Source organism: Pteropus vampyrus, unplaced genomic scaffold, assembly GCF_000151845.1.
Source record: "Pteropus vampyrus isolate Shadow unplaced genomic scaffold, Pvam_2.0 Scaffold123, whole genome shotgun sequence".
Classification (NCBI taxonomy): domain Eukaryota; kingdom Metazoa; phylum Chordata; class Mammalia; order Chiroptera; family Pteropodidae; genus Pteropus; species Pteropus vampyrus.
The window spans coordinates 944,220-969,536 of record NW_011888904.1 but is presented as its reverse complement, the minus strand read 5'-3'; the positions used below and the strand labels follow the sequence as shown (position 1 = coordinate 969,536).

At 31.5% G+C, this 25,317-nt stretch overlaps 1 protein-coding gene across 2 annotated transcripts in view; it reads right to left on the bottom strand.

Annotated features, from left to right (window-relative positions):
* Positions 1-25,317, bottom strand: part of ZCCHC7 (zinc finger CCHC-type containing 7) — a 189,931-nt gene extending 164,614 nt beyond the window's left edge. The window contains exon 1 of one of the 2 annotated variants that reach the window (XM_011366207.2): positions 24,692-25,317. In XM_011366207.2, coding sequence (XP_011364509.1) covers positions 24,692-25,298 — 607 coding nt within the window. In that variant the 5' untranslated portion in view covers positions 25,299-25,317. The remainder of the gene's footprint in view (positions 1-24,691) is intronic. The other variant, XM_023534217.1, reaches the window with a different exon arrangement.

Genomic DNA, 25,317 nt, shown 5'->3' with positions numbered 1-25,317 from the left:
GTCACGTTCAGAAGTGCGAGCTCTTAAGAAGCACTTGAGCATGGTCCACCAACTAAAGGAGTTCTGCAGCTATCATGATTTGACCTCAAAATACTCTGTAAATTGTAGCTGCCATGCAGAGAAGAAAACCAAACTGAATATAGATTGACATGTCACTTTTCTCCTCTGGGCCTGAGATTTTTCACCTAGAAAATGAATGCAATGGCCTTAAAGCAGTGATTTCCAATCAATCCGTTCCAGCCTAACATAGAGGGACTTGATAAAATATAGAATCCTGGGTCTCACACACACAGATGCTAATTCAATAGGTCTGGGGACATACTGTTAAATCCTGGCATAAAACCAGATTTGAGAAATTCTGGCCTAATCTTTTAGGTCCTTCCAGCTGCAACATTCTTTAAACATTATTTTCAAAGGTTGCAATAATATCTTTCAAGTGGGGTGTCTGGCAGCCATGAGGGCCAAAGCAAGGAGTACCAGTGGTACTGTGTATAAGGTATACCACAAAAGGCCCTAATGATTAATGTTTAAGGAGATCTCTTTAAATTCTGATTTGAAAGAAATTAAGTTAAAATTTTTTGAAGATTAGTATTAAGCCTGATCCATGTTATAAACAGATTGTTAATCACTGCTTTCTTTACTCCTTTTCATACTTGCCAGAGACTCTATGGAGTAATGAGTTCTCTGAGTGTATTTCTACTTATTCTACAGCAATTCTCTTCCCCTTATTCTTGAGATATTTTAGAGCAAAGAAAAGAGCAGAGAGTCTACAGAGCCAAAGATGCTGTCCCACACTCTGGTAGCTTCATAGCAATGGTTATAGAAAAAACAAACATTTTTGCAAGACCTTCAGGGCTTGGGAATAAAAAGTTAAAACAATTTTCCAAAAATCTCATAAAAATAACAGATGACCAAATACTACTCAATCAAAAGGTTCTCACACTGTCACCGAACTCCGCTTCTACCACTCTGAGTACACACACACAAAAAAATCATTTAAAAAAATTGGTAAAGTTCAAATAAAACTATCATTTCTTTCCCTCTTCCAAACTGGTTTCTTATATTACTTGATAAAATTAATCCTTCAAAATTGTTTCATAATACATAGTCATCTGTTAGGTAACCGCATTTTTAATATTTGCTTAACTATTCTAAAGACAGAAAATATTTTCACAGTCAATAGCATCAAGTTACTGTAGTTGAATCCTGAATTTAGTCTTTAGCCTAAAATTTTATTAGAATGCTGTACCTCTGGACATAACTGCAACTGAAAATCTGTTTCAAAAAGGATTATAGGAATCAGAATAGAAAAATATACCTGTTAAAGTATGAATAAATGTGAACAGCATGCAAATCAACTTTTATCTCTCAACTTTATTTCTGATTGTGTCCCAAACAGAAAAGCCAATGATTTAATACCCTGGGTACGTTTTGTGCCACTAGGCAAAGTAACCCAATTCTGTTAATTCCTAGAATTGGCTGCTGTTCCAAGAATAGGAGGATTTCATTGAAAGTGGCTATGGCATATTATAATACAATTAATATGCTGCAGAAAGAAAAATAAGCTCAATTTTATTCAACAGGCAAACTAATATATTTTGTTGACATTTGCAAACCAAGTTGTACACAATCTTAGTTACCCCATTATTCCTTGATCTTTCACACATTCTGTACAAAATCATTTTTCTAATGACAGATTCTAAGGAGTATAAAATGCCTATATCTCTATATATTTTTTAAAAGAACAGTGTTCATTTGATGCTATCTTAAATACCGTCCTCTTCTTTTATCCTATCTTTATCTCCAGAAAAGCTATACATTCTCAAGATCTAGTTTAATACGTACTTCATGAAGTCTTCTTGGTTTTCTCTGAGCAAGGGAGAAACTTCCCCTCTTCTCTCAAAACAAAGAATTCTATATCATTCTTATTATCATATTCAAATTATTATTATATTCAAACACTCTATATTTGAGTATGTATCCTATTGCTTATTCTAGACGACTGGATCTCAAACTTTTTGGTCTCAGGACCTTTTTATACTCTTAAAAATTGAGCATTCCAAAAGCCTTTATTATATGGGTTATTTATCAATGTTTACCATGTAAGAAACTAAAGCTGAGTAATTTTCAAAACAAGTATTAATTCATGTAACATGTGGTCATTATATGTTAATATAAATAACATTTTAATAAAAAGTAGCTATATTTTCCAAAACAAACAAAAAAACTAGTAGTAAGAGTAACAGTGTTTTTCAAAACTCTTTAATGACTGGACTGTGAAAATGTAGTTGATTCTCATGTCTGTTTCTACTTTTAATTTGTAAGGATATGTTTTTCTGGTTGAACTACTATGAAAATCAAGTTTGGCAGCTATGTAGTCTGAAAAGGGGAGTATTTTATTGGCTACTCAGATATTTAGGTATTCTTCCTTGATACTCTAACAAAACTTGGTTGCAATGTAGAATATAAAACTGTATCAATGAACTTTAAGTACTTTGTTAACATTAAAATCCATTCATCTATCTTGTACCTTGAAAGGATCCCTTATGCAATTTTGTAACATCATGCATAAAATACTGGTTCACTGATTTATAAAATCTTCCAAATGTTCACACATTATACAATAAAAAAAAATCATATTTGTTTATATCACAACTGATCTAATCAGAAAGTCTTTAAGAATTGGTAAGCTTTGTTAAACTCACCATGATAGATATAAGTTTTCCAAAATTCTAATTTTTGGGAAAAAAGCTCAAATTTTAACACTGGCAGCAAATGCTGACAGTTATTTTTCTTGATGTGGCATGCTTCCTTCATTCATTTTCAAGAAAATGTCTGCAAAATACCCAAGACTGAATAGCTTATCAATTGTTCTTTGAAGTAAAAATGTTTCATGCAAAAAGAGACTAATTCAGCTCATAAAACTGAACAAGTGCTTTTCCGTGAGACAACAATCATACTCCAGGATACAACACAAGTGTTTTATGTGGATTCTCCATTTTGTTATACAGAATACGGGGGAAAAGTGATTACAAGGGTAGAGGTTTAATGAACTTAATAATTTTTTCTGCTTCATCAAGGACATTAAGCGAAACTAGCCTCTTCTTTTTTCAATTGAGTTTGCAGTAGTGAAGACACAATGACCACTAGTACAGTTTGTTGTCACAGCACTGATTCATGATGAGGCGTCAACAGTTTTACACACCATTCCTTCTGCACTATCACAGCACATACCAACACAATTAAAAAGGGAATTATGAGCACCTTATGATGATAGAAAGAGTTTGGCCTTGCAGGAACCACAGTGTACACGGCCCGCATTTTGAAAAACAATGCACTAGATTACAAATTCCTTGGGTCAGGAAATCCATTTACTTATTACAATGTCTTGCCACAAAAAAGTTAACACTGAATGAATGAACAAATAAATGTTTTAATGAAAGAATATTGGTAACATGGGTAAATAAATATCAACTAATTTGGAAACTGAAGAAAGTGACAGTATTAACATTCTAACAAATACAGAGAAAAATGATGACATGAAGGCATATCTACTTAAACATTCCCAGTAACCAATGAAAAAGCTCATAAACTTTCAGCTACCAGAGTAACAGAGTTTGGCTTATAGTATAACTGTGGCCATCTTTTTAATAATGATCTCTTTTATAAGGAATTTAACAGATTAAGAAAAGGTCAAAAATGTTTATACAAGATATTTTTAACCTCTTTTATGGTCTTTTGGATTACTCATTCTATGAAAATAAGTTGCAAAAAAAATTTACTTCATTTAGAGAATTCATTCAAGAAACATTTATTGAAGACCTGCCATATACAAGGCACTCTATTATACGCTCAAGAGGAAAAGCATACATCTCAAGTTCTGAGAAGTGATAACTAAATTAAAAAAGGGTTTACAAAAACACTAATATGAGTTTTATGAAGATATAAAAGACAATAAACTTAGGGAATAAGTTTCCTTGGAACCAAAATATAAGAAGTCTGAAAAACCTTGAGGAAGAACCAAGACAAACCAACCAAATAAACAAAAGGTCTTAAATTCTTATCATTGCAATATAAATATCTAGATTAACTTCTAAATAAACCAAATCTTTCTTATGAACCATTGACATGGCTACAATCTGAATTAGTCACTGAATTTTATATAATATTATCAAGAAGCAGACATTTGAATGTCTGATTTGATTCAATCCATTATAACTGTTAAAAGTACAACTACTGAGTGCTCAAATATTACTTTCTAACATCATTCTCCAACAGAAGGAATGAGAGCTCCTTTGAGAAATAACTGATTCTAGGTCTGGAAAAAAGATATATACCAGATGTACCTGTAGCATCTTGTAATGCCAAAAAGTAAGGAAATGGCAAAAACAAACAAAACAAAAAAACCTATAATGATAGGATTAGGTCCAAGAGACACAGGCGTTGTAAAAGGCGTTCTGTTCCTGTCCTGAAACATAGCTCTTTCTGGCACACATTTATTTGGCCTCAGAGGCCAAAACTGAAACAATCTAAACAACAAAAAAAAGTAGTATTGGATTATAACCACAAGTATAAAATAAATATCCATGAGTCCATACTGATATAAATGAATGAATGAATGAATGAATGAATGAAGAGACGAATCTCCTATGCAGAAGAATTTCAAATAATTTAAGTATGTATCTCACTGTTAAGGAGGTAGAGCATTAACTCTCTGCTACTTAAGTGTAGGCTATACACAGTGACTTCCTTTCTAAAAGTACAATGTGTTTTCCATAAAAGTAACTTTACAGTGGAGAAACCAGACAAACATTACCTCAGCCAGGTGTTCAAAGCTATCATCATCATCAACAAGTTATGTTGACAGCATTTACACCTGACAAAATGTGATGAGATGGCACTTTATTTCTATGGTCTTCCTTCCAAAAACCCATATCCCCATGCAAACCATGAGAAAAAAAAGACAAATCCCAATTGTGGGGCTTTCTACAAAATACCTACAAAATTTTTCAAAGCTGACAATCATCAAAAACAAGGAAAGTTTGAAAAACTGTCACAGCCAAGAGGAGCCTAAGGAAACCTGACAACTAAATGTAATGTGCTATCCTGGATGGGATCCTGGAACAGAAGAAAAAGAACATTAGGTAAAAATAAAGAAATATGAGTAAAAACAGACTTTAGTTAATAACAAAGAGTCAATAATGGTTCATTAATTTTGACAAATGTACCACACTAATAAAAGATGATACTAATAAGGGGAGTTGGGCATATGAGAATTCTCTGTACTATCTTTAGAGTTTTCCTATAAATGTAAAACTGTTCTAAAACAAAAAGTTTATTTACAAAAAAGTCAATGCAAATATGACAAAAAGGAAGAAAGGGGGGAAGTTCAGGTCTCACCAATTTCCTACGTAGTAGTATTTCTTATACAACTCAAGACAAGTTATTTAACCTTATGTAGATACCTGGAAATCTTTAACACTCTCAAGGGAAATTCTCAAACATTTCCTAGTATATACAACCATCACTGTTAGCTTGTTCTAATTTATGCCTAGGTTCCCGGAAGACATTGGAATATTGCTGGTCTCAATTCCTCATTTAAAAAAAAAAAAAAAGGAGGCATGAGGATTATTTTGTGCGGGGATAAACACTTCAAATAAAGAATTGCTAATGTAGCACTGAGCTACCAGGAAGCCTATCAAGAAACAACCCACAGGAGCTAAATTTATATTCAGAGCTCAAAAAAAGCCCAGCATCACCCTAGAGTCAAAGGGAAAAAAAAAATTCTACAGATTTAACAGATGGAGATCATTTTATAATTTTTATAAAACCTAGGTAGCTAAGACCAAAAAAGTAAAATGAAAGCTAACTTTTCCAATGTTAGCTTTAATGTCAAAAATCCCAAGTAAAATAAAGGATAGAAGGATCATTTTAGATAGAAAAGAGATTTATTCTCACCGAGAAACACACTTGAGGTAGTCTAGAAATTTCTTTCTGACTTCAGCTATAAAAAAGTGAAGTAGATAAATAATCATTCCTTATAAATTCCAACGCTACAGTGATCCACAAGAAGGAAAAAAAATCCTTTCAGAAACACTATGTTAAGACATTAAACAGGAAAAATAACTTCTCAAGCCCTGTATACATACGGTAATATTTAAAAAAATCATAAAACAAACCATAGATGTTAAATATTATGCATTAAATATAAGAATTAGTGTCTGTTATTGCTAAGAAAACTAAAGGGGGAAATTGTGGCTGTACGCTTTAAAATAATTTCTTTTATCACCCTGCATTCCACTAAAAAGATCTGTACCCATATGTGATGCAATGCCTTCTAGATGTTATTCCAATGTCTGATGCAAAAATATGCTTTCCTGTTCCTGTACTGAAACATAGCTCTTTCTGGCACACATTTATTATTTGCCTCTTTTGTGATACAATCTGATTGACCTGCAGAATATATCAAGGGCAATTACTGTCACCATACAAAAGAACAATGGGTTAAAACAATATCCTTAGAGCAGAGGCGAAATTACAATTTAAATGAAATTTCAGATTTAATATATCTAAACCGTTTAAGTTAAATGCAAAAAAGAATTATGTGCTTCTAAATATAAACAGTTAGGGTTGATTATGTTTACTGGCCTTCAAAAGATTTAGAATTTTGTTTACATTTCTACATTAGACCCTACAAATTCAACGCTTAAAGAGATCAATGAGAAAGTAAAATGCTCTGTGTACAGGTGTCCCAAAGCTCCATCTATTCCCATTCCCTTCCTCTCCATCCCCCTTCCCCAACCTGATTAAAAACCTAAAAAGAGCCCAACTGAGAATCCCACGGCCACATACTGGGCATCATTGTAGTCCTAGTGATCCTCCTTTCCTCAAGAGCATTCATTCCTAAAACCTTAATGACACTCTGTCACATTCTCCTGAAAAGGAGAGGAAAAACTGCCATTAAAGGCTGTGTTCATTATAATCAGTGACTTCTTAAAAATGTTTGCAGTCAAGCAGTGATGTATCTTTGGGACTTCTTTCAGAGCTTGAGTCTTTTAGCAGCTTCTTAATGTTTCAGGGAATTTCTGTGCGCAGGAAATTTTAAGAATGCTTACAATTGCTCAGGGATTAAAAAAAATAAGAAAGGCAATAACAAAAGAGAACATGGCAATGCTAAATTCACATGCTTCGTGTTTGCTATTTAAAGTATCTGTCAAAGCAACTTAAACATATTTTTATGTAAAGGCAAACTGACACATGAACTATTAAGAACCTCAAACAGTAATAAAATATCCTCCAAGTAGTATATGTTACATGCAAAACAATAATAAAACTCTACAGATGAATCAGAATTATTTATGTATGATGTGAGCAAATAATGTCACCCTAACTTCCTCTCCCTTATCAAAATAGCCTTTTCCCCAGGTAAGAAAAATAATTACCCAAAATTTCCCATTTTAAAAGCCTGGATAGATTTCAGAAAAATGTAAGGAACTAAAAGCCATCATCTAATTCTTTGGTCAGTTTTGTTTGGTAGGGGGAGGAGTTATTTTTATCCCTAAAAAATTTTAAGAGGAAAAGAAGGGGGAAAATAATGAGAAATATTCTTTAGTGTTTTTCTCCCAAACTTTCCAATGTTTGGGATATTTGGTACAGATATTCGAAAATTTACCATGTTCAATTTACACAATGTAAAATCTAAATTCCTTTAAAGGCTATGAACTATAAATTAAAGTACTTGTTTGTTCCTTATGAGCTTTCCCTCAATTTATGAAACAAAATCCTAGACCATACTCTACAAAATAATCTAGATTTAATTAATTTCAGTGAAATTAAACTGTTTATTGTAACACTATAAGCAGAAAGTAAAATTGGACTCTAAAAGTAATCAATTATACAAAGACTGTACAGTAGCTTATTTAGAACTAGAGTAGAAGGCTTATAACAGAAACCATTTTAACAGGTCTAGTTTGTGTTCAGAATATATTTAGAAATTTTACCCTCCATTTAATAAATTCACAGTTCATTACTGTTTTAAATCACACAAGCTGTGCCCATTCATCAGCACTGCCACAAATTTAAATTCTAAATGGTAGTGACTTAACAAAAAACTCAAAGTATTTTGGGACTTATAGTGAACTCTCAGCTACATTTCTGAAGCAGGCTGCCTTGTCTCCTGAAAAAAATTTAATCCCAAAGGGGATCCCCTTGCTACTCACACACTTCTGGACCATCTACTTCTGCCATCGATTTGAATGTGGTCTAGAGAGCAAAAAATATTATCTGGCCTAAGCTTTTGTTTCTCAAACTTAAGAAATGTATGAACCCCTTTAAAAAAATAAGTTTTCTTGAACATCAAATCGGTCCACAGATCTCAAATTGAGAAACAATAACTTAAGAAATGGGTCTCATTTTATAACAAATGTCTTTCAACTGTGAATTATCACTGCAAAGTGTTGTCTTTATAATTGGTATAAGACCCTTTTTAAACATGAAAATAAGAATACAAATATTAACAATTCTTATAGAATTAAAAAACTATTCCCTCAAAATGGACCTTAGGAGTTTGAGGAACCCAATGTAAGAAATACTGCCCTATTCAAAATAGAAATTAGTCTACTGCCCTCCTAATCACATGACATATTCTATCTCCCTTACATACCTCTACCCCTCATGAAAGAAAGCAGCCTTTCCTCTTATGTACCTCAATAGCTTTCTTATACTACTCATCTCTGTCTCTTCTATTAAACTATAGGATCTTTGAGGTCAGGATCTATGCCAGATTCATCTCTGTATGGATCAGCACACCTTAAATGATGAATCATGATCACTGGTTGGCTGAATGAACAGATATGGAATATATTTCTTTGGCTATTATTTGCTATGTCAGGTTACTCATGTCTTTGTTCCAAATCAGTACCATATCAAGAGTTTACAGACTTTCAATTCAATTCCTACAACATGCTTATAAGGTTTAAAAAAAAAAAAAGAGGCAAGTCTAGTCTTCTTTTCCTACTCAATAGCAAGGAATAATTACTGATAAACATTATTACCATTAGTGCTTTTATTGAGCATCTTTATAAAACAGAGGCAAAAATTCCTTTATAATCAAACTCTGGTGTGTTACAATATATTAAAAATTAGCTGCTAAGTAGTAATTTTAAAATCTAAATATTTTTAAGTGGTCAAAGTGCCTGGCTGAACCAATAAAATCATAGTATATAAATGACTACTTTGTGGATAAGGATCTATAGTACCTTTCATGCAAAATGAAATACAATTCATCAAACACAATGTTAAAATAAATACTGCTTTCTTTTTCTTTCAAAAGCCACAAAGGTTTGGTCTGCATCACAAAATAAAAAAAAAAAAATCAATTCTAAGTTACTATATACTCAAATACAGATGGTTCCTTAGAGGCTAATAAAAAGCACTGTATAAGCTATTACTTTTAATCCTAGCATGATTGCCATGCCTTTTACAAAATAAAGTCATTTGCATTTTAAGAAATGTAAAAGTCCAAAAGATTAAAGCTTTGGATATAAAATTCAGCTAGAAGACTAAAAAACTAGATCTCTATTCTATTCACTCTCACTCAACTTCCATTTATCTTCTTGAGATTTAGATATTTTGAGAGTTTTTTCTTGTTTTAATTTTATGAAATAACTAAGATAACATACCTATATCTCTACATTCAACAAAGTTAGGCACTTTCAAAAATATGTTTTGTTTTGTTTTGTTTTTACTATATTTGTTAGGCCTCACCTGGTTAGAGAGAAAAACAAAGTATAAAAGTAGTTTTTATGGGACAAAACATTTTTCAATTATATTGCAACATCAATTATCCCTAGACCTCTATTTATCAAGAAAGAATATTCTGTAGTGGTCTTTCAATGAAATTACAAGTTCCCAAACTTCTACTGTTTTTAAAAGAGAATAGTTTGAAAGTGCTTGAGTAGCAATTACAAAGAATGTGGCTGAGTGTTGTTAATGGTGTGATTATTTACTAAATTGATATATATGATTCATTTGCTTACAATAGTCACTATTAAAGATGCTAAAGAAACAGAAGTCCTAATGAATTATCTTAGGATAGCCTGTCCTTCACCTTATACTTCCTATAGTTATTTGAATGTTAATTTCTGGACCAATTCTATTAGACACCTAAACTGAATTCAACTTTAAGAGAGAAGCTACAAATAGTTTATCTTATTAACTACATTTTCTAAATATTAGATCAATCAATACAAGTATTTGTTAATTTTAAATTATTTAAATGACATGACCATCAGAGCACTTAATACTGAGCCTGATATTCAACCTAACATCTATTTCTTACAGCTTCTTATATAGTCAAACACAAAACAATAAAAGGAGAACTAAATTTTTATTTTAAAATCTGTCCTTTTCCATATTACAAGGCCATTATACTGAAGACTTCCTTCTTATTTTCCAAAGATACTGTGGAAATGTTAAGTAGCAAAAATTACATTTACCTATCAAAAGAAATTACTTTCCAATTTGATAACCAACAAACCACAAGAAGAAGTTATTTACTTCCTATTAATTAAAAATCTAGCCACTTAATACAGCTACCTCACATTTTTGTTTTAAAAATGGGGGTGGAGAAAGTAAAGAGCGATTGATCGCTAAACAATTTTAATAAAGCAGGTATAATTTGGTAACATGGTCCTATAGTCATGTGGTAATAAGGTCATAAACAAGGTTTTTCATTTAGAGGATCTAAATCCTTTCCAAATTATAATTAAAAAGAAAAATTTTTAAATAACATACGTCTAGACTTTATAGAAATGTGTTTCTCAGAAAACTGGATAAACAAATACTAAAAAGCAAGGACTATAAATTCACTATGCCTGAAATCAATTTGAGAATAAAACCTTATATGTTAGAATCTATATGCTATCATAATTATTTGGATTATAAAATCTTAAATAACCAACTCCATAATAAAGTAATCTGGGTACCAAAAAACGCTGGCAGTAAGCAGAGGACTTAGTACAGGCATTTTCATTTCAAGGCGAAGGCATGTGAAAATGTGTGTTGCATACTTCAACAATAGGATATAAGACCTACTACTCCAGATAATCACTTACCAACAAAATAATTCTGGGTTATATTCCTTGCTTTCAGTTGGAATCAGCATCTTCAGTCCAATTTACAAGAGCATTTTTTTGACCAAAACTTTACTGAACTAAATCAATGTTTTAAATGAGGAATGTTACTGAAATACTTATTTTAATAAAAATAATTTTAACTCAAGGATTTAAAAAGACTATCAATTAAAAAGTTAGGTATGCTCCTCTTCTCTGAACTCTTACAACTTTGCATTTTTACTTATAACAGCATAAAGAATCAGCTTTCAGGCTGCTTCCCTTTAAATTAAGGCTTGTTTATTATACCTAATAATGATCTTTACTCTAGAATTTTTATGGTCTGTTTCTAATAGCTCGATCTATGTTTCTAATCTAGGAAATGGAAGAGTTTTTTCAACTTTGGAGTTTTTTTTGGTATGTGCACCTCCCAATAGTTACATATACACAGCAAACTGAACATAATTTTTAGAAATATGATTAGGAATTCAAAGCTGACTTCTAAAAATAAAAAAGCATTATTTGATATAATAAAGATAGCTTAAGACTAAAGAAAATACAACAGGAAAAGGAAAATTTTAAACAATTAACTTTACCATATTCTATGCCAATTTTTAATGTGGTCCATTTTTCAAACAAGGTCTACATATCTGCAAAGTTGACTATGTATTAAAATTCCTAATGAATTTAAAAGCACTGCTATAAAACTTTTCTTGTCCTTTCATCCCCTTAACTAATCAAACAATGAAACAAATATTACAAGACCAAGGCTGACAAAAAATCATAATGAACCTCTCAGATGAGAAACTAATTGGTACTAAGTACACAATGGCTTACATTTAATCCTGTTAATAACCACACAAAAAAAGAAATAAAAGACTCACTTTTCAGTCATCTCTCTGGACCACTGGGCTAAAATAACAGCATGACTAAATCTGACATTGACCCCGTGGCCCTGCTAGGAGTTAAAAGAATTCCTTTGAGTCTTCTGAGGCCTGTTTTCAACTGCTCCAGAAGGGGTGGGCTAGTCATACACACTTGTTAGCCTTCTTTACAGTAACAGGTCAAATTAGAAATGGTCATATACACTGTAATATATACTAGCTCTTACTTTAGACTTGAAGTCTGTACAATAACTACACAAAAAAAAAACAATAAAATAGTAATAGCTGGCTGATAAAATGTCATAGATGGATGAAATGTAATTGAAACAGTAAGACTATTGTACCCAAGCAATAATATATTACTGAAAACAAAAATTTTAAACAAATAATAATATGTCTAAATTAACAAGAAAGACTGAAATTGAGACAAGGCACCTAGATGAATCACTAAACTTTAAAATAGAAATATTCCACATAAAAATTTTTCTAGATGTATCACAAAACAGTTTTCAGTGAGACTATCAAATTAAAATATACCTAATACTTTTGTAAAGTTTTGCAGGCTTTTGTGACATGAACCCATCAATAACATACAATGTCAGAATGATATAAATCTGCCTGAAATTAGTTTTTCTCCTTTTCATCCTTTTCAAAACAGTTTATAACTTCCAACAAAGAAGATGTTAGCATCTCTTACCTTCCTAACTAGTAATTTAAAATAATTATGCATTATTAATTATGGATATAGATTTACTATACTTGACAAGATTTCTCTAGTTTTAATATTAGCACCTTAAAATTAAGTATATTTTCTTAAATAAAATAAAATCCTAGGTCTCATTTCTACTTTACAAAGTCTAATCACTGAAAAACTAAATAAACTAACACGAGCATATTTTATATACTGCCTCAAGTTTTTTGCATTTTTAAAAAAAGTACGACTCTAGTTAATTTACAAAAATATTTAAAATTAAAAGATCTAAATTTTCTATATACTGAAAGCCAATAAATATCCTATAACACTAAGAAATAAAATTACTATATATCAAAACAAATTTTAATTTGTGGCTACAGTAAAATATCAAAATGTTACATAACTCAATTTCTGCACTCTTATACACCTTTTGTAATTTAGCTTATCATATCAATAAAAACAAATACCACAAAGAACTATTAATTACTGAACACAATAACTTAATTGAACATCAGCAATTAGTATCAGGGATTGTTTGGTTAATTTTATAAAGGTTTAAATTAATTTAGGATGAAAGCTAGAGTTAAAATTTTAATACTTACCACAATCAATCTTTGTAAAATATGTCAAAGTTTAAGTGAACTCTGAGGAAAAGGCAGTTCAAGCACTCTGTTTTAAAAATCTATAATGGCATATAAATCTCTACCTGTCAAGTGTCAACATTTTAGGAAGGTTTTCTTTCTCCTCAATTCCTGTTCTGTTCTCACTCCCTATCTGCTCTCATACACAGATTAGTATTTTTCAAGAATATCAACAATCGGCTAGAACATCGTAACATAAAAACACCTCAAACTTATCAAGCAATAAGAGAACTGTAAAATATTTCACACGCAACCCTTAATGCAGAGCCTACTTTTCTAAACAGAAAACTCTAAATAGTTTCTATACTACACAATGTAATTTCACCCTCATTGGCTTACCTTCACAGCATTTCTGGACTAAAAATTATCAAGAATAAAAGTATTTCCATTATACTTTAATAGTTACTATACATGTTTAACCATTCAGTTTTAAAAGAATCATCCACCCACTGCCAAAAGAAAAAAGAGAGGGAGGACAAAAAAGAAATCCTATAAAACGAGAGTTTCAAATAAAGACTGCAAAAGGCATCAAGCAATCATGACCTTTAAAAAAAAAAAGTTGTCTGACGGTGTGAAGTTTTTTAATAGCATGAAAGCATTTCACCAGTTTGTTCTTTCTTTAATAAATTTCAGGGTCGCCTCTATAGTGCTTTCTTACTAAAGCCATACACAGCAAAATCTGTGCCATGAGCTTTAAAAATAACATTTTATATGAACATTTGCTAGTAAAATGTGCTAACGAAAGAGTTTTGTGTTACTTTAAAGCTGCATACTTTCATAGTTGGATTATCATTCATATCACAGGTTATATACCCTTATTTGATGTGAATACTAGATACTAGAAATAAATATATTTCAGAGATTATTTGTGTTTCTCAATGATTACATATGAACATCAAATGTAAATATAAAATATCTTGAAATATACTAATAAGAATTAGGGAGAATAATTCAACAAACAGGAAACCTCCATAACTATGATGAGAGTAAAAATTCAAAAGATTATTTTAACTGCCATGGACAAACAACAGCTAATCAAATTATCAGGATATATATTCTGATATATTCTTAGTTTGAAACTCACTGATTTTAAGAGAAATTGTTTCTAGAGACGTCATTAGATAGAAATCAAAATGTGAACTATAGTAACTAAAAATAACAAAGAAAACAAAAATTCAATAGTGCTATTTGTTTCTTGATAATAACAAATTCTACCAGTTTCATATTCTAGAAGCACTAGAATCCACGAGAAAAAACAATTAGCAGGCAAAAAAGCCAGCTTGCCCTTACTCCGATTCCCAGTGTACTTAACAAACATTCAGAAAGAGAATTTCAGACACCTCACTGCCATGTTATATAATCAAATGAACAAACAAAAAAAACCAAAATTATGCATATCAAAATTAATGCTTTTCATTCTATTTATCAACATTAGAAAGTTCTTTTAGCCTATTAGTTAATAGTATATCACACATCATTTTTCATGGTATATTTGGAAATTACTATAATTTTTTAAATGCTAAGAAATTTTTATTATTTTATACTAACTTAATGAATACAAAATTCAGTTAAATAAATAATGCTATTATATGATGGCACTCTCACTAAACAAATATAAAATAGAAGTAGTTTCGATCACACTAATATGATATTTTAAAGTCTTCAGATATTAATGAAAAATATTTTGAGATGTTAGGATTAGAGGCCTCTACTTTTCCCTTACAACAGGAACAAATCACTCAATATTTTAGCAATTACTAAATTTGCCATAGCACTTCTCCAAGGACTTAACATAAAACAAAATTCTTCACATTTGAAAAATAAGCATGTTTTGCAGGAATATAAGATCTGGTCAAGTTAAAAATGTATGTCTCCAATAAAATGTATATTCATATGTCTATTTGAATATATACACACCATGGACAACAAAAATTATAAAACAAATCATATCAGATTACAACTGATTTCCTATATCTTTTGACTATACAACAATATTTAAATTAAAAATTTATAACAGTGCTACTTACTGCTAATTAGTATTTACTTAATTCGACTATAACATAATATTTTTATTCCAACAGTAGAGCAACCACGAATAGAAAATTTGGGGATTAATAATTTTCTACCAATTTCATGCATAAAGCTAACATATCTTTTGAGCTTCTCAATGGCTCAAAAGTTAAATTGCTACTGTTATTAAGAAAACAAAACCAAGAACGAAATTAGTTTTCCCTGCTAGTCCCCATGGATCTAAATCCACACAATAATTCTTCCCAATCTGCAAAACAAAACAAAACAACACACAAATAGATGGGCTAAGGAAGAAAGATCAAAACAAAGAAACAAGTCAAAAAAAAAAAAGATCCTCTTTCCCGTTAGCAATCAACAAAATAACAAAAAAGAAAAAGTGGAAAAGTCACCCAGAATATATGACCATGTAAGCATGGGCACTCTTGCAGAAAACCAAGTCTGCAACCCAAAGCCATGGGAAATTTAAATGAGAGCCAACGGCCACAATAGGCAGGGAAATCTGTATAGATAAAAAGAGACTGCTGAGGTTGCAGGTATACTACCAAAGATCTTTTGAGATTTCCAAACAAACCATATTAGTTTTATTAATTAAAAAATAATAATAACTATCCACATCATATCATAAAGAAGATTGTTTTCCTCTTAAAATACGCATATGTATGTAATACATCTAAAGGAAGAAAGGATTCCCGTTGCTTAATACTGAAAATCAACAAATCAGAAATTTGCCTCACAACTCTATCTCCCGCCATATTTAAATAATGTTAAATATTAAAAACTTTAACAAAAGGAAGAAAACTCAGAGATAAGACCCTTCCGCTCCAGATGCTAACCTAAGTGATGGCAGGATCACACAGCTGAACACAACTCCTCTGACTAACCCGTAAAGAACTATATAGCAAAGTTAAACTAACCAAAACAACCTAAAAATTAGATGATCCGTGGTACAACCATTACATTTCAGCTGTTAAATCCGGTAATAAAGGATATTTCCCAAACTGGAAGATTTCAACCAGAAGAATAAACAGATTTACACAACAACCAAAACAGTCATGGTGTTAAAAACCAATACAAATATTCCACAACTTAGGACCTGATGAATTTTTACCAGAATCTCACCTTTCCAAAAACATTTCGGTTGAATATTATAAACCTTTTTAGGGAAGTATTTCATGCACATAAAAATCAATCATACTAAATTAAAATAAGAACAAATTTACAGCAATATTTGTTATATTTATTCTCCCACAAAATTTATATCACTTTTAATGCAAACCAAAATAGTTTGAGTAAATTTGGGGTATTGAATGAAAAGCAAAATACTAATCATATGGGAGTGAGGTAATTTTCAAAAACTTGTTAAGACAAAAATGAAATTTTATTGGTAATTAAAATCCTCCTTAAAACTAGAAAGTAATGCTATTTCTAAATAAAACCACTGACAAAAGTAATTTTTGTTTAAATCCAATCATTTAACACTAAAAAAAGACTAGTACAATATAAGGAGTAACTTACAGAATTAATGTAGTTACACACCTTTAAATAAACCTCCTTTCTTCAGTTAAACTTGTCATTCTCTTCTACATCCTGAATTCCTCTCACCTGACTTTTCAAAGCATTTTTCCATTACTTTGTAATCTTATTTTTCAGCTATATCCAGCCTATTTCCTACATTTTTAGAATTTCTCATTAACAACAAATATGGGAAAAGTTTTCTACAAATTGAGGCTTTCTCTTTCTAGAGTAGATAATTCTGTTACAGGCGCTTTTCAGTTACAAACCAAAATCAGATGTGACCTACGCACTTCAAGGAATTGCCAATAAAAACACTTTCGCTCATTAAGTAGCTCTAAACAGCCATTCTTTCATCTTGAGGTAATTATAAATTAACTATATATTTAGGCAAAAGTGGGGAGAAGGAGTACAAATTATTTTCCCATGATAGAATTCTGTCTTTCCTTAAAACGTATTTGCAAAAGATAGGGATAAGAACAGATGGTCTCAAGTCCAAAGTTGACAATTTTTCAAAACTATGAAAAAAAGCTGAATTCTAAGGTAAAAATCTCATAGAAATAAAAGTTACACATTTAGCAGACAAGATCCACTCTGAAATAATGTATTATTATCACATTTCATTTTCACTTGAATCCAACTCTATATCCCAGAAGTACGCCTCTACCCAGAGCTAATGGTATCAGATCAAGATTCAAAAACTATAAAACAAGTCAAATCTATTCCTTTAGATATTCTTAAGCATAATTTAAAAAGAAAATATGACCTTACACACAGTGGATGCTCAATTCTTTATTATAAGCAAAATCAATACAATCTGGTAAATAAGTCAAATGCCAAAAACTTAACCACAACAAAATAACTTTAATTGATAACAAAACAAAGATAATGATTGAGAGATTAAAAACTTTTGTCTGCAAAACTTCCATTAAGTCAACACTTTTACTTCATTAAGTGTTACCAACTAGGAGAGTATTAGCAGGAGATCAGTAAACTAGTTGGAAATTAACTATAAATTTAGCAAAGTCTTAAAAACAGGATCTCCTACTTAAAAGACATGAACTATCTGAACGGCCTTTACTCTTAACAAGGAAAAATAAGAGTAAATGTTCTCCATTCTGTACATCTTTGAAAAATGTTTTAGAGTCTAATCATATGCAGTTCTCATCAAATTTACTTTCCAACCATAAAAATTACTGTCTATAAATTATCATGAGACAGGTGATCACTATATGTAATACATCACTTTTATAGCTATAAGAAAATTACATTTAAACACTCTTTACCCATACATCAGATTCAAGTTCCTATGACAAGCATATAAGAATGAAAATGTTGCCCATCTAATATTATGCTTTTCCATTAAAAAAAAAAAGGTAAACTTTAGATGAGTAAATAATATTATAATGGCACCAAACTAAGTCATTAGTTCAATAAATATATATTATGGTATTTTCTTATTAAGTAGTTGCTAGCAAATTTAACATATCTTATACGAAAATCAAATCAGTTTCTAAAAGAAATGTCAATATAAAGTAAAATTTAATCCTTAGGTACTTATCATTGTTAAAAAGAAAAGCTACTATGAATGGATTTAGACTAAAAGTCATAAATCGACTTTGGAAGAATTGCATACCTAACTTGCTGATCGACAGTGAAATCACAGAAATTAGCAACATACAATATCAACATTCCAAAATGTTATTAAAATCCAACCCAAAGCTGCCTTAGCATTTCTGGGACTTCTAATGAGATTTTCAGTCTGCTGAACAATGGCCATAAAAGGCTTTCAAACTTCACTCCATTCACAAGTAAAGTTAAAATTGAACATTTTTATTTCTTCTCTCCCTATGACAACTTCACCATGGAACAGTGAATAACACAGCTCAAGTCATTATGCTAATTAGAAATTAAATAAAAAGATGCCTGTACAATAGTTAAGTGTAAGGTGACATGCTACAACTAGAGACACAGCTCAAAAGCAGCTTTAGGAATTGTGTAGTACAGGCTTACAAAAACTGAAAACATCAGGGAGGGAGCCCTTGATGCTCTCGGTCACTGGAACTCTTGCATGTGGCCATTTTTCAATTATAAGGTAGAAATTAAACTATACATCAATGAGAAGAATGTCAAACAGCAACCCAGTTTTATGACCTATTTGGCCATAAGATCTCTGAAGAAACTATATTTATTGAAATTAAGCTGAATGGTTAGCTGAAGAATGCAGAAAGAGGAGGATGGGAATACAACCTTAAAGATGTGAAGAGTACTGAAAGCAAAGTTTAATTTTTTAATGTTTTCAAACTAATAAAATATGTTCCTTTCCTATGTTAAAAGATAGTAAGGAAGAACACAAGTTATGAGATGCCAAAGTTATAGTTTAAGACATGCTCTACTTTGAACAGCTCTGCATAAAATACACACTTTAAAAAGCTGGTCATGCCTTTTGAAGTACCTAGTCCCCTTGAGAGAATTTTACTATCTGCCACAAAGTTACATAAAATATCCATTTTTTTTTTTTAAAGAAAAATCAAAAAGAGATGATATATAAGCAAGAAACAAGTAGAAAACCCAGGAACAAAATAATGACCAAGAAATCTTCCAACAGCATTCTGAACATATACAAAACATAAATGCCCTTTCTCATTTAGGCTGAGTGGTGTCTAAAAAGACATGCTTTATGTTTAATCATACCCAACCACATATTAAACCATTAATTAAACATTAATGGTACCATACAGTGTTAACTTTCTATTAGTTTTCAGCTTCTATTCTTCCCCCTTGCATTTAACCTGAACTTTAAATCCTATCCATTCTTAAGAGTCAGTTCAAAAGGCTACTTTTCAATTTAGTCTTGTACTTTGCTTATCTACAGTAATCTTTTTTAAAAAGTCTATTACTTTCATCTGGAAATGATTATATACTGTGCTGGGGCATCTCTTATATTTGTAGAAATATATTTAACTCTGGTATTACATATTTCCATATTGTCATGCATTTTAAGGTTTCTAAAGGCAGGGAATACATAGCAATTCTTGAATCCCAACATCTTAATGGTTTAGTGGTTTGTACATTTGAAGCATCCAACAAGTAATTGTTGGATTCATTTTAAAACTTTAGATTTAGTTTTAATTAGTAGATCACAAAATGTAATCAAATCAAATAAAATTTAGTTAAGGAAACTGCCATACTAGAGACATGCTGTTCAAAAAGTAACTTGGGTTCATAAAAAAAACTTGAGAACTTTTAACTCAAAAAAACCAAGTGGTGTCTAACCAATGTACTGTATACTTGAAACTAATTTAAATAAATAAATTTATTTTTTAAAAAGTGGAAGCTATATGCCTATGCTTCTTGCCACAGTGATCGGGAACCGATCTTATGAGTTTGGGCAAAATACTTCCCTAATACATTAATTTAGTCTATCCATTGTCTCATTTTTGCTTTATAACCTTAATAAAATTTATTATTTTGCCAATAAAGAAATTAAGTCACCCAAAGTCACAGCTAGTCTATTGAAGAGCTGTAACAGACCTAATAACTACCACTAATTGAGACCCTATGTCTGTTACCTCACTCAGAAGTAATTGAGACCTGAGGTAGAAACTGATCCAGGTAGAAGAAAAAAACAACACATGTAAAGACCCAGATCAAATAAAATATAAAATATTTGAAAAAAATTTAAAATAGGTAACCCACTCTAAAATTTTAATTAGTTATCAAGCTTTGGTTGAATGCCTAATAAGTGCCATGGATTCAACCATTACCTCTAAATGAGTTCTTCCTTGGAAATTGTATCCAAAACTTTCATATGCATATTTTTTTAGGGGAGAAAGGGTCTTGACACAAAAACAGTTGAAGACTTACTGCCCTAAATTGTTCAAATCCACTGTGGTTTTACTTTAATCAAGCCATAATTTCATTTTAACTTCATGTAGTACTATATAAAGAACACCACTCTATATACAAAGGAAAAACTTCAATTAAATTCACCTAAGACTTGCTAGGTATCCACTTTGTGTCAGCCAAAAGCTGACAAACAAAAGGAGCAATGTGCCAAATTGTACATACTAAAAGAGCTCTACGTTAATGTTAAATTCTATACTGTAACAGTCACATACTAGAAACTAGTATGGCTCTTCAACTTTTTAGAAATGCTCTATTCTTCAGTATTTAAAAGGTATTTTCTTTTTAAAATATGAACCTCTTTAATTTTTTGCTAAATCTAAGTCTTTAAAAATTACTAAATGAGAAGAAACATTAAGACCAGGAATAAATATAAAGCATGCTTCTCAAAGTAGAATTAGACTACATTTGTTTAAAATATATTTTAAGACTAAAGTAAATATATGAACCACCAATTATTTTAAATTACTATGCATTCACTTCCAAAAAATATTTGTTACACCCTTGTTTCCAACTCAGATTACTGTACAAGACATAAAAATAGTCCACTGTCCTAGAACTGAAAAATATCTTTTCATACTACTATGGACATGATCTCCAGGATATACTGTAAACAGAAAAAAAACAAGGTAGAGCTAAGTGTGGATATTATGTTACTGTTTATTTTCAGGAAGGAGAGAGAAGGTTAAAGATAAATGTAAAGGCAAACCATTAATTTCCTCTTAATAGTTAACCCATAAGGGTGAAGACTGGATAGAAGGTAGACTTCTCTGAATATATTTTTCCTTGTTTTGTTGATTTGAATGTGGAGCCTGATAAACATTTTACATACTGATAAAACAATTTAAATGCTTAAAAGATAATACTGACAAATAAATATATCAAAAGCAAAATGAAACAAACAAACCTATCTTTGTATCTAGTTGATGGTTTAATGAGAGAGAGAGAAATCTGATTGCTTCTAGATCTAACTACCAATTCACAGAAAACACAAGAGACAGTGGAGTATGTAAACAATATCACAAAATTCAGATTACATAGAGTAGATGCTCAATAAATGTTTTCTCATTTAGCAATTAATGAAAAACAAAGTAATATATATGTCAAGGAATTACTCTAAAATAAGGAAGCCTTATTTAAGAGTTAAAGATCTGTCTTCAAGGAGTATATAGTCTCTTCTCTCATATCCTATTAATATTTTAAATATGCCACAGTTTGGAGAGTTTTGAGGGAAAGTAGAACAGTACACAAAATAGCTAGTGCCACTGTTTAACAATCATTTCAACAGTATATCAGAATTTCCACAAACTTCCACTGACATGAAAAAAATCTTTTCTCTAAAGACTATTACATAAACTGAACCAGACCTATTCCCAAATCTATTTATGAACAATATAATGATTAGATAATGATTAGAGAGTAACAACATACTCAAATAGACATCAATACTGAATATGCTGCTTATTAACTGGAAAGAAATAGGATTATGGCATTGGTAGATCAAGGAAATAAAATAGGGATAGATATTTGAATATCTGTAAGAGTTAAGCAAGTTAATTTGCAGAACTGCAGAATTTGTTTCAATTTGGATGGAACAAAAAAACAAATCCTAGGAGCAAAGAGTAGAGACAAATTTCAATATGGAAAATAGGAACATGCACAGAATGTCTGGAATCAAGAATTATTTGGAATTACTTTGGTCTCATAGCGAACATTTTTACTAATATACACAAACTAAACTTTAAAGGAATACATACCTATAAAGAATCAGTTTCTTTAAAAGCTATAAATGGATGAAAACATACAAGGAATATTTGTGCGAAAAAATCTATTCTAGAAAAACATAAGCCAACATAAGCGACAGCTTTAAAAAACAAATTAGGAGACAAAACTGTAAGAAACAACAAAAAGCCTATCAGCAAATCAAAGAGAAATTTGCAACATAACAAGTTATCATAAAAACAGTGCAGTTAAGTGGAAGCCTCCTACATTTCTGGTGGGAATTAATAACGGTGCAGCCACTGTGGAAAATAAGTTTGAAGATTCCTCAAAAAGTAAAACATAGAAATACCAATAATTACATTCTCAGGTATATGCCCAAAAGAATACCCAAAAACAGGTATTCAAGTAAATACATGCACATGAATGTTCACAGCAGCACTACTCACAAGAGCCAAAAGGTGGAAACAACCCATATGTCCATTAACAGATGAATGGATAAACAAGATGTGGTATATTCATAAAATGGAATATTATTCAGCCTTAAAAAGTAATGAAGTACTGATACATGCTACAACTTGCATAAATCTCCAAAACATTATGAAAAGTGAAAGCCAGACACAAAGGTCACATATTGTATGATTCTATTTATATGAAATATTCAGAACAGGTATAAAGCATAGAGATGGAAAACAGATTAGTGGTTGCCAAGGTCTAGGGGAGGAAAGAATGAGAGTGACTGTATAATGGGTTCGGGGTTTCCTCTGGATGTGGTGAAAATGTTTTAGAGCTAGACAGATGTATGGTTCTACTAAATGCCATCAAATTGAACATCTTAAAATGGTTAATTTTATGTTAATTTCTCAATAAGAATAAATACAATTATCTCCCCAAAACAATGCAGTTCTTCTCTACCTCTACAAATATTTGATAACATAGCAATTAATGGTGTCTTTACCCTTTTAAAACTAATTCAGACATACACCTGACCCTTTCTTACTCGACTCTCCCTCCAATTCACCAAACAGGTTTAATCTCTCCTTCAAAAGTGTTTCCCTTCTACCTAAAAACATTATTAGATCTCCCTTATTCTGACAAAACTTTACTTGACTTTGCTCTATGTTCTATTATATTTCTTTTCTTCCTTTTGGTGTCAAATTCTCAGGGTTGGCCTACTACACAGCCTGAGGCTGTGTTTCTATAAACCTGTTTCTATAAACAAGATTTTGTTAGAATAACCATCATATTTCTTAGGTATCATGCCCACAATAAGGGCAAAGTTAAGTAGGTAGGAGATCCTGTGACCTGGAAACCTAAAATATTTTCTATCTGAACTCCTTAAAAAAATAAGTTTGTCAACCTCTGGAGCTACAAAGCATGATCTACATTCAATGTCATCATTTCCTCTGATGGTATCATGAAAGGTTTTGGAGCAGCTGTAAAGTACCATGAGTAAAAGGATATTTCAAGACCACTAGTTTAACAACAGTGTGCAGGGAAGATATATAAAAAGATCATTTAGAAAACTATTCCAAAAGACTAGGCATTAGGCGTAAAGGGTGAGAAATGAAAGAGACTTTTTAAAAGAATAAGCATCGATACTAGATGACCACATGTGACAGAGAGGACAAAGCTAATACCAAAATTTCAATCCTCAATGATGTGACTCTCACAATTTGCATTCTCTCCTACAGTCTACTGTGTATTCCTACCTGACTGTAGAGTTCCTAAAAACTTAATGCTAATTCCATGTCCTCTGTGTACCAGACATTCCTCATGCTTCCTACCTGGCTAACTCCTAGGTAAGCAAATCACATAGAAAGAGGCAGTTCCAACAGAATTGGCTGAATGAGAGCACAGGACCAATGTCAGAGGTAGATGGAGTACTCACCTGTGGTACCAAGCAGAGAGAGAGGGGAACTAAGATTTCAGGTCCAGAACTGGCTTTAGCCAAACAGCAAGAAGCAGCTATGAAACTGCTTACAGCAAAAGCAGAGTGTCTTTGATATTCTGACATACTCTTTCTGATGTTCACAGACCATTAGAGTAGCAATTGGTAAGTCTCATGAGAAACAAGGCAAAAAAGACCAAAAAGTGAGGAATTAAATGGAGCAGACCCTACTGGTCTTTTGTCTAGGAAAGCAGTCTTCTAAAGATGATACTACTTTTCAAAATGGCCAATATGATACTAACCTTCATTAACAGAGTTATCACATCCCACAAGATTGAGAAGGATATCGTCATCTTTATCATCAACTTCACATCCCAGCAGCATCCAGCTTTCCACGTTGTCACTTTCTGAAATGGTGCTCTCTTCCTCTTCACTTGAACTGACCTCTATAATCATGACCTCTCGGATAGTACCTGATCTCTCCTCAGGGTTAGGCTTCTCAGTATCCCTCTTGCATATATCATCCAACTCATTAGAATGAAGAGAAGCGGGAGGACTTTGGGTCTTTTCTTTTGGTTGGACTCTAAAATTCTTTCTTTTACATCTATAAATACTATCTTCATCAGACAAAGTTATGACCTCTGATCCATCTGATAGCTGGATCACCTCACTATCTGAAAGGATAATTAAGTTCTTCTGACTTGGTTTACTACTAGATGATTCAGAATTCCCAGAGTTCTTTTCTTCGTGGTCTTCCTCCCTAATGACATTATCAAGATCTTGGGCATAATGGACTTGGCTGTAGAGCTGAAATTCCACCTCACTATCAACACTCAGTTCACTAGATGACTCTTCACGATAAAGGTCATCTTCATATGCTTCTATAGTCTCATAACCACCAAACATCATGGAAAGTCAGTAATCTTGA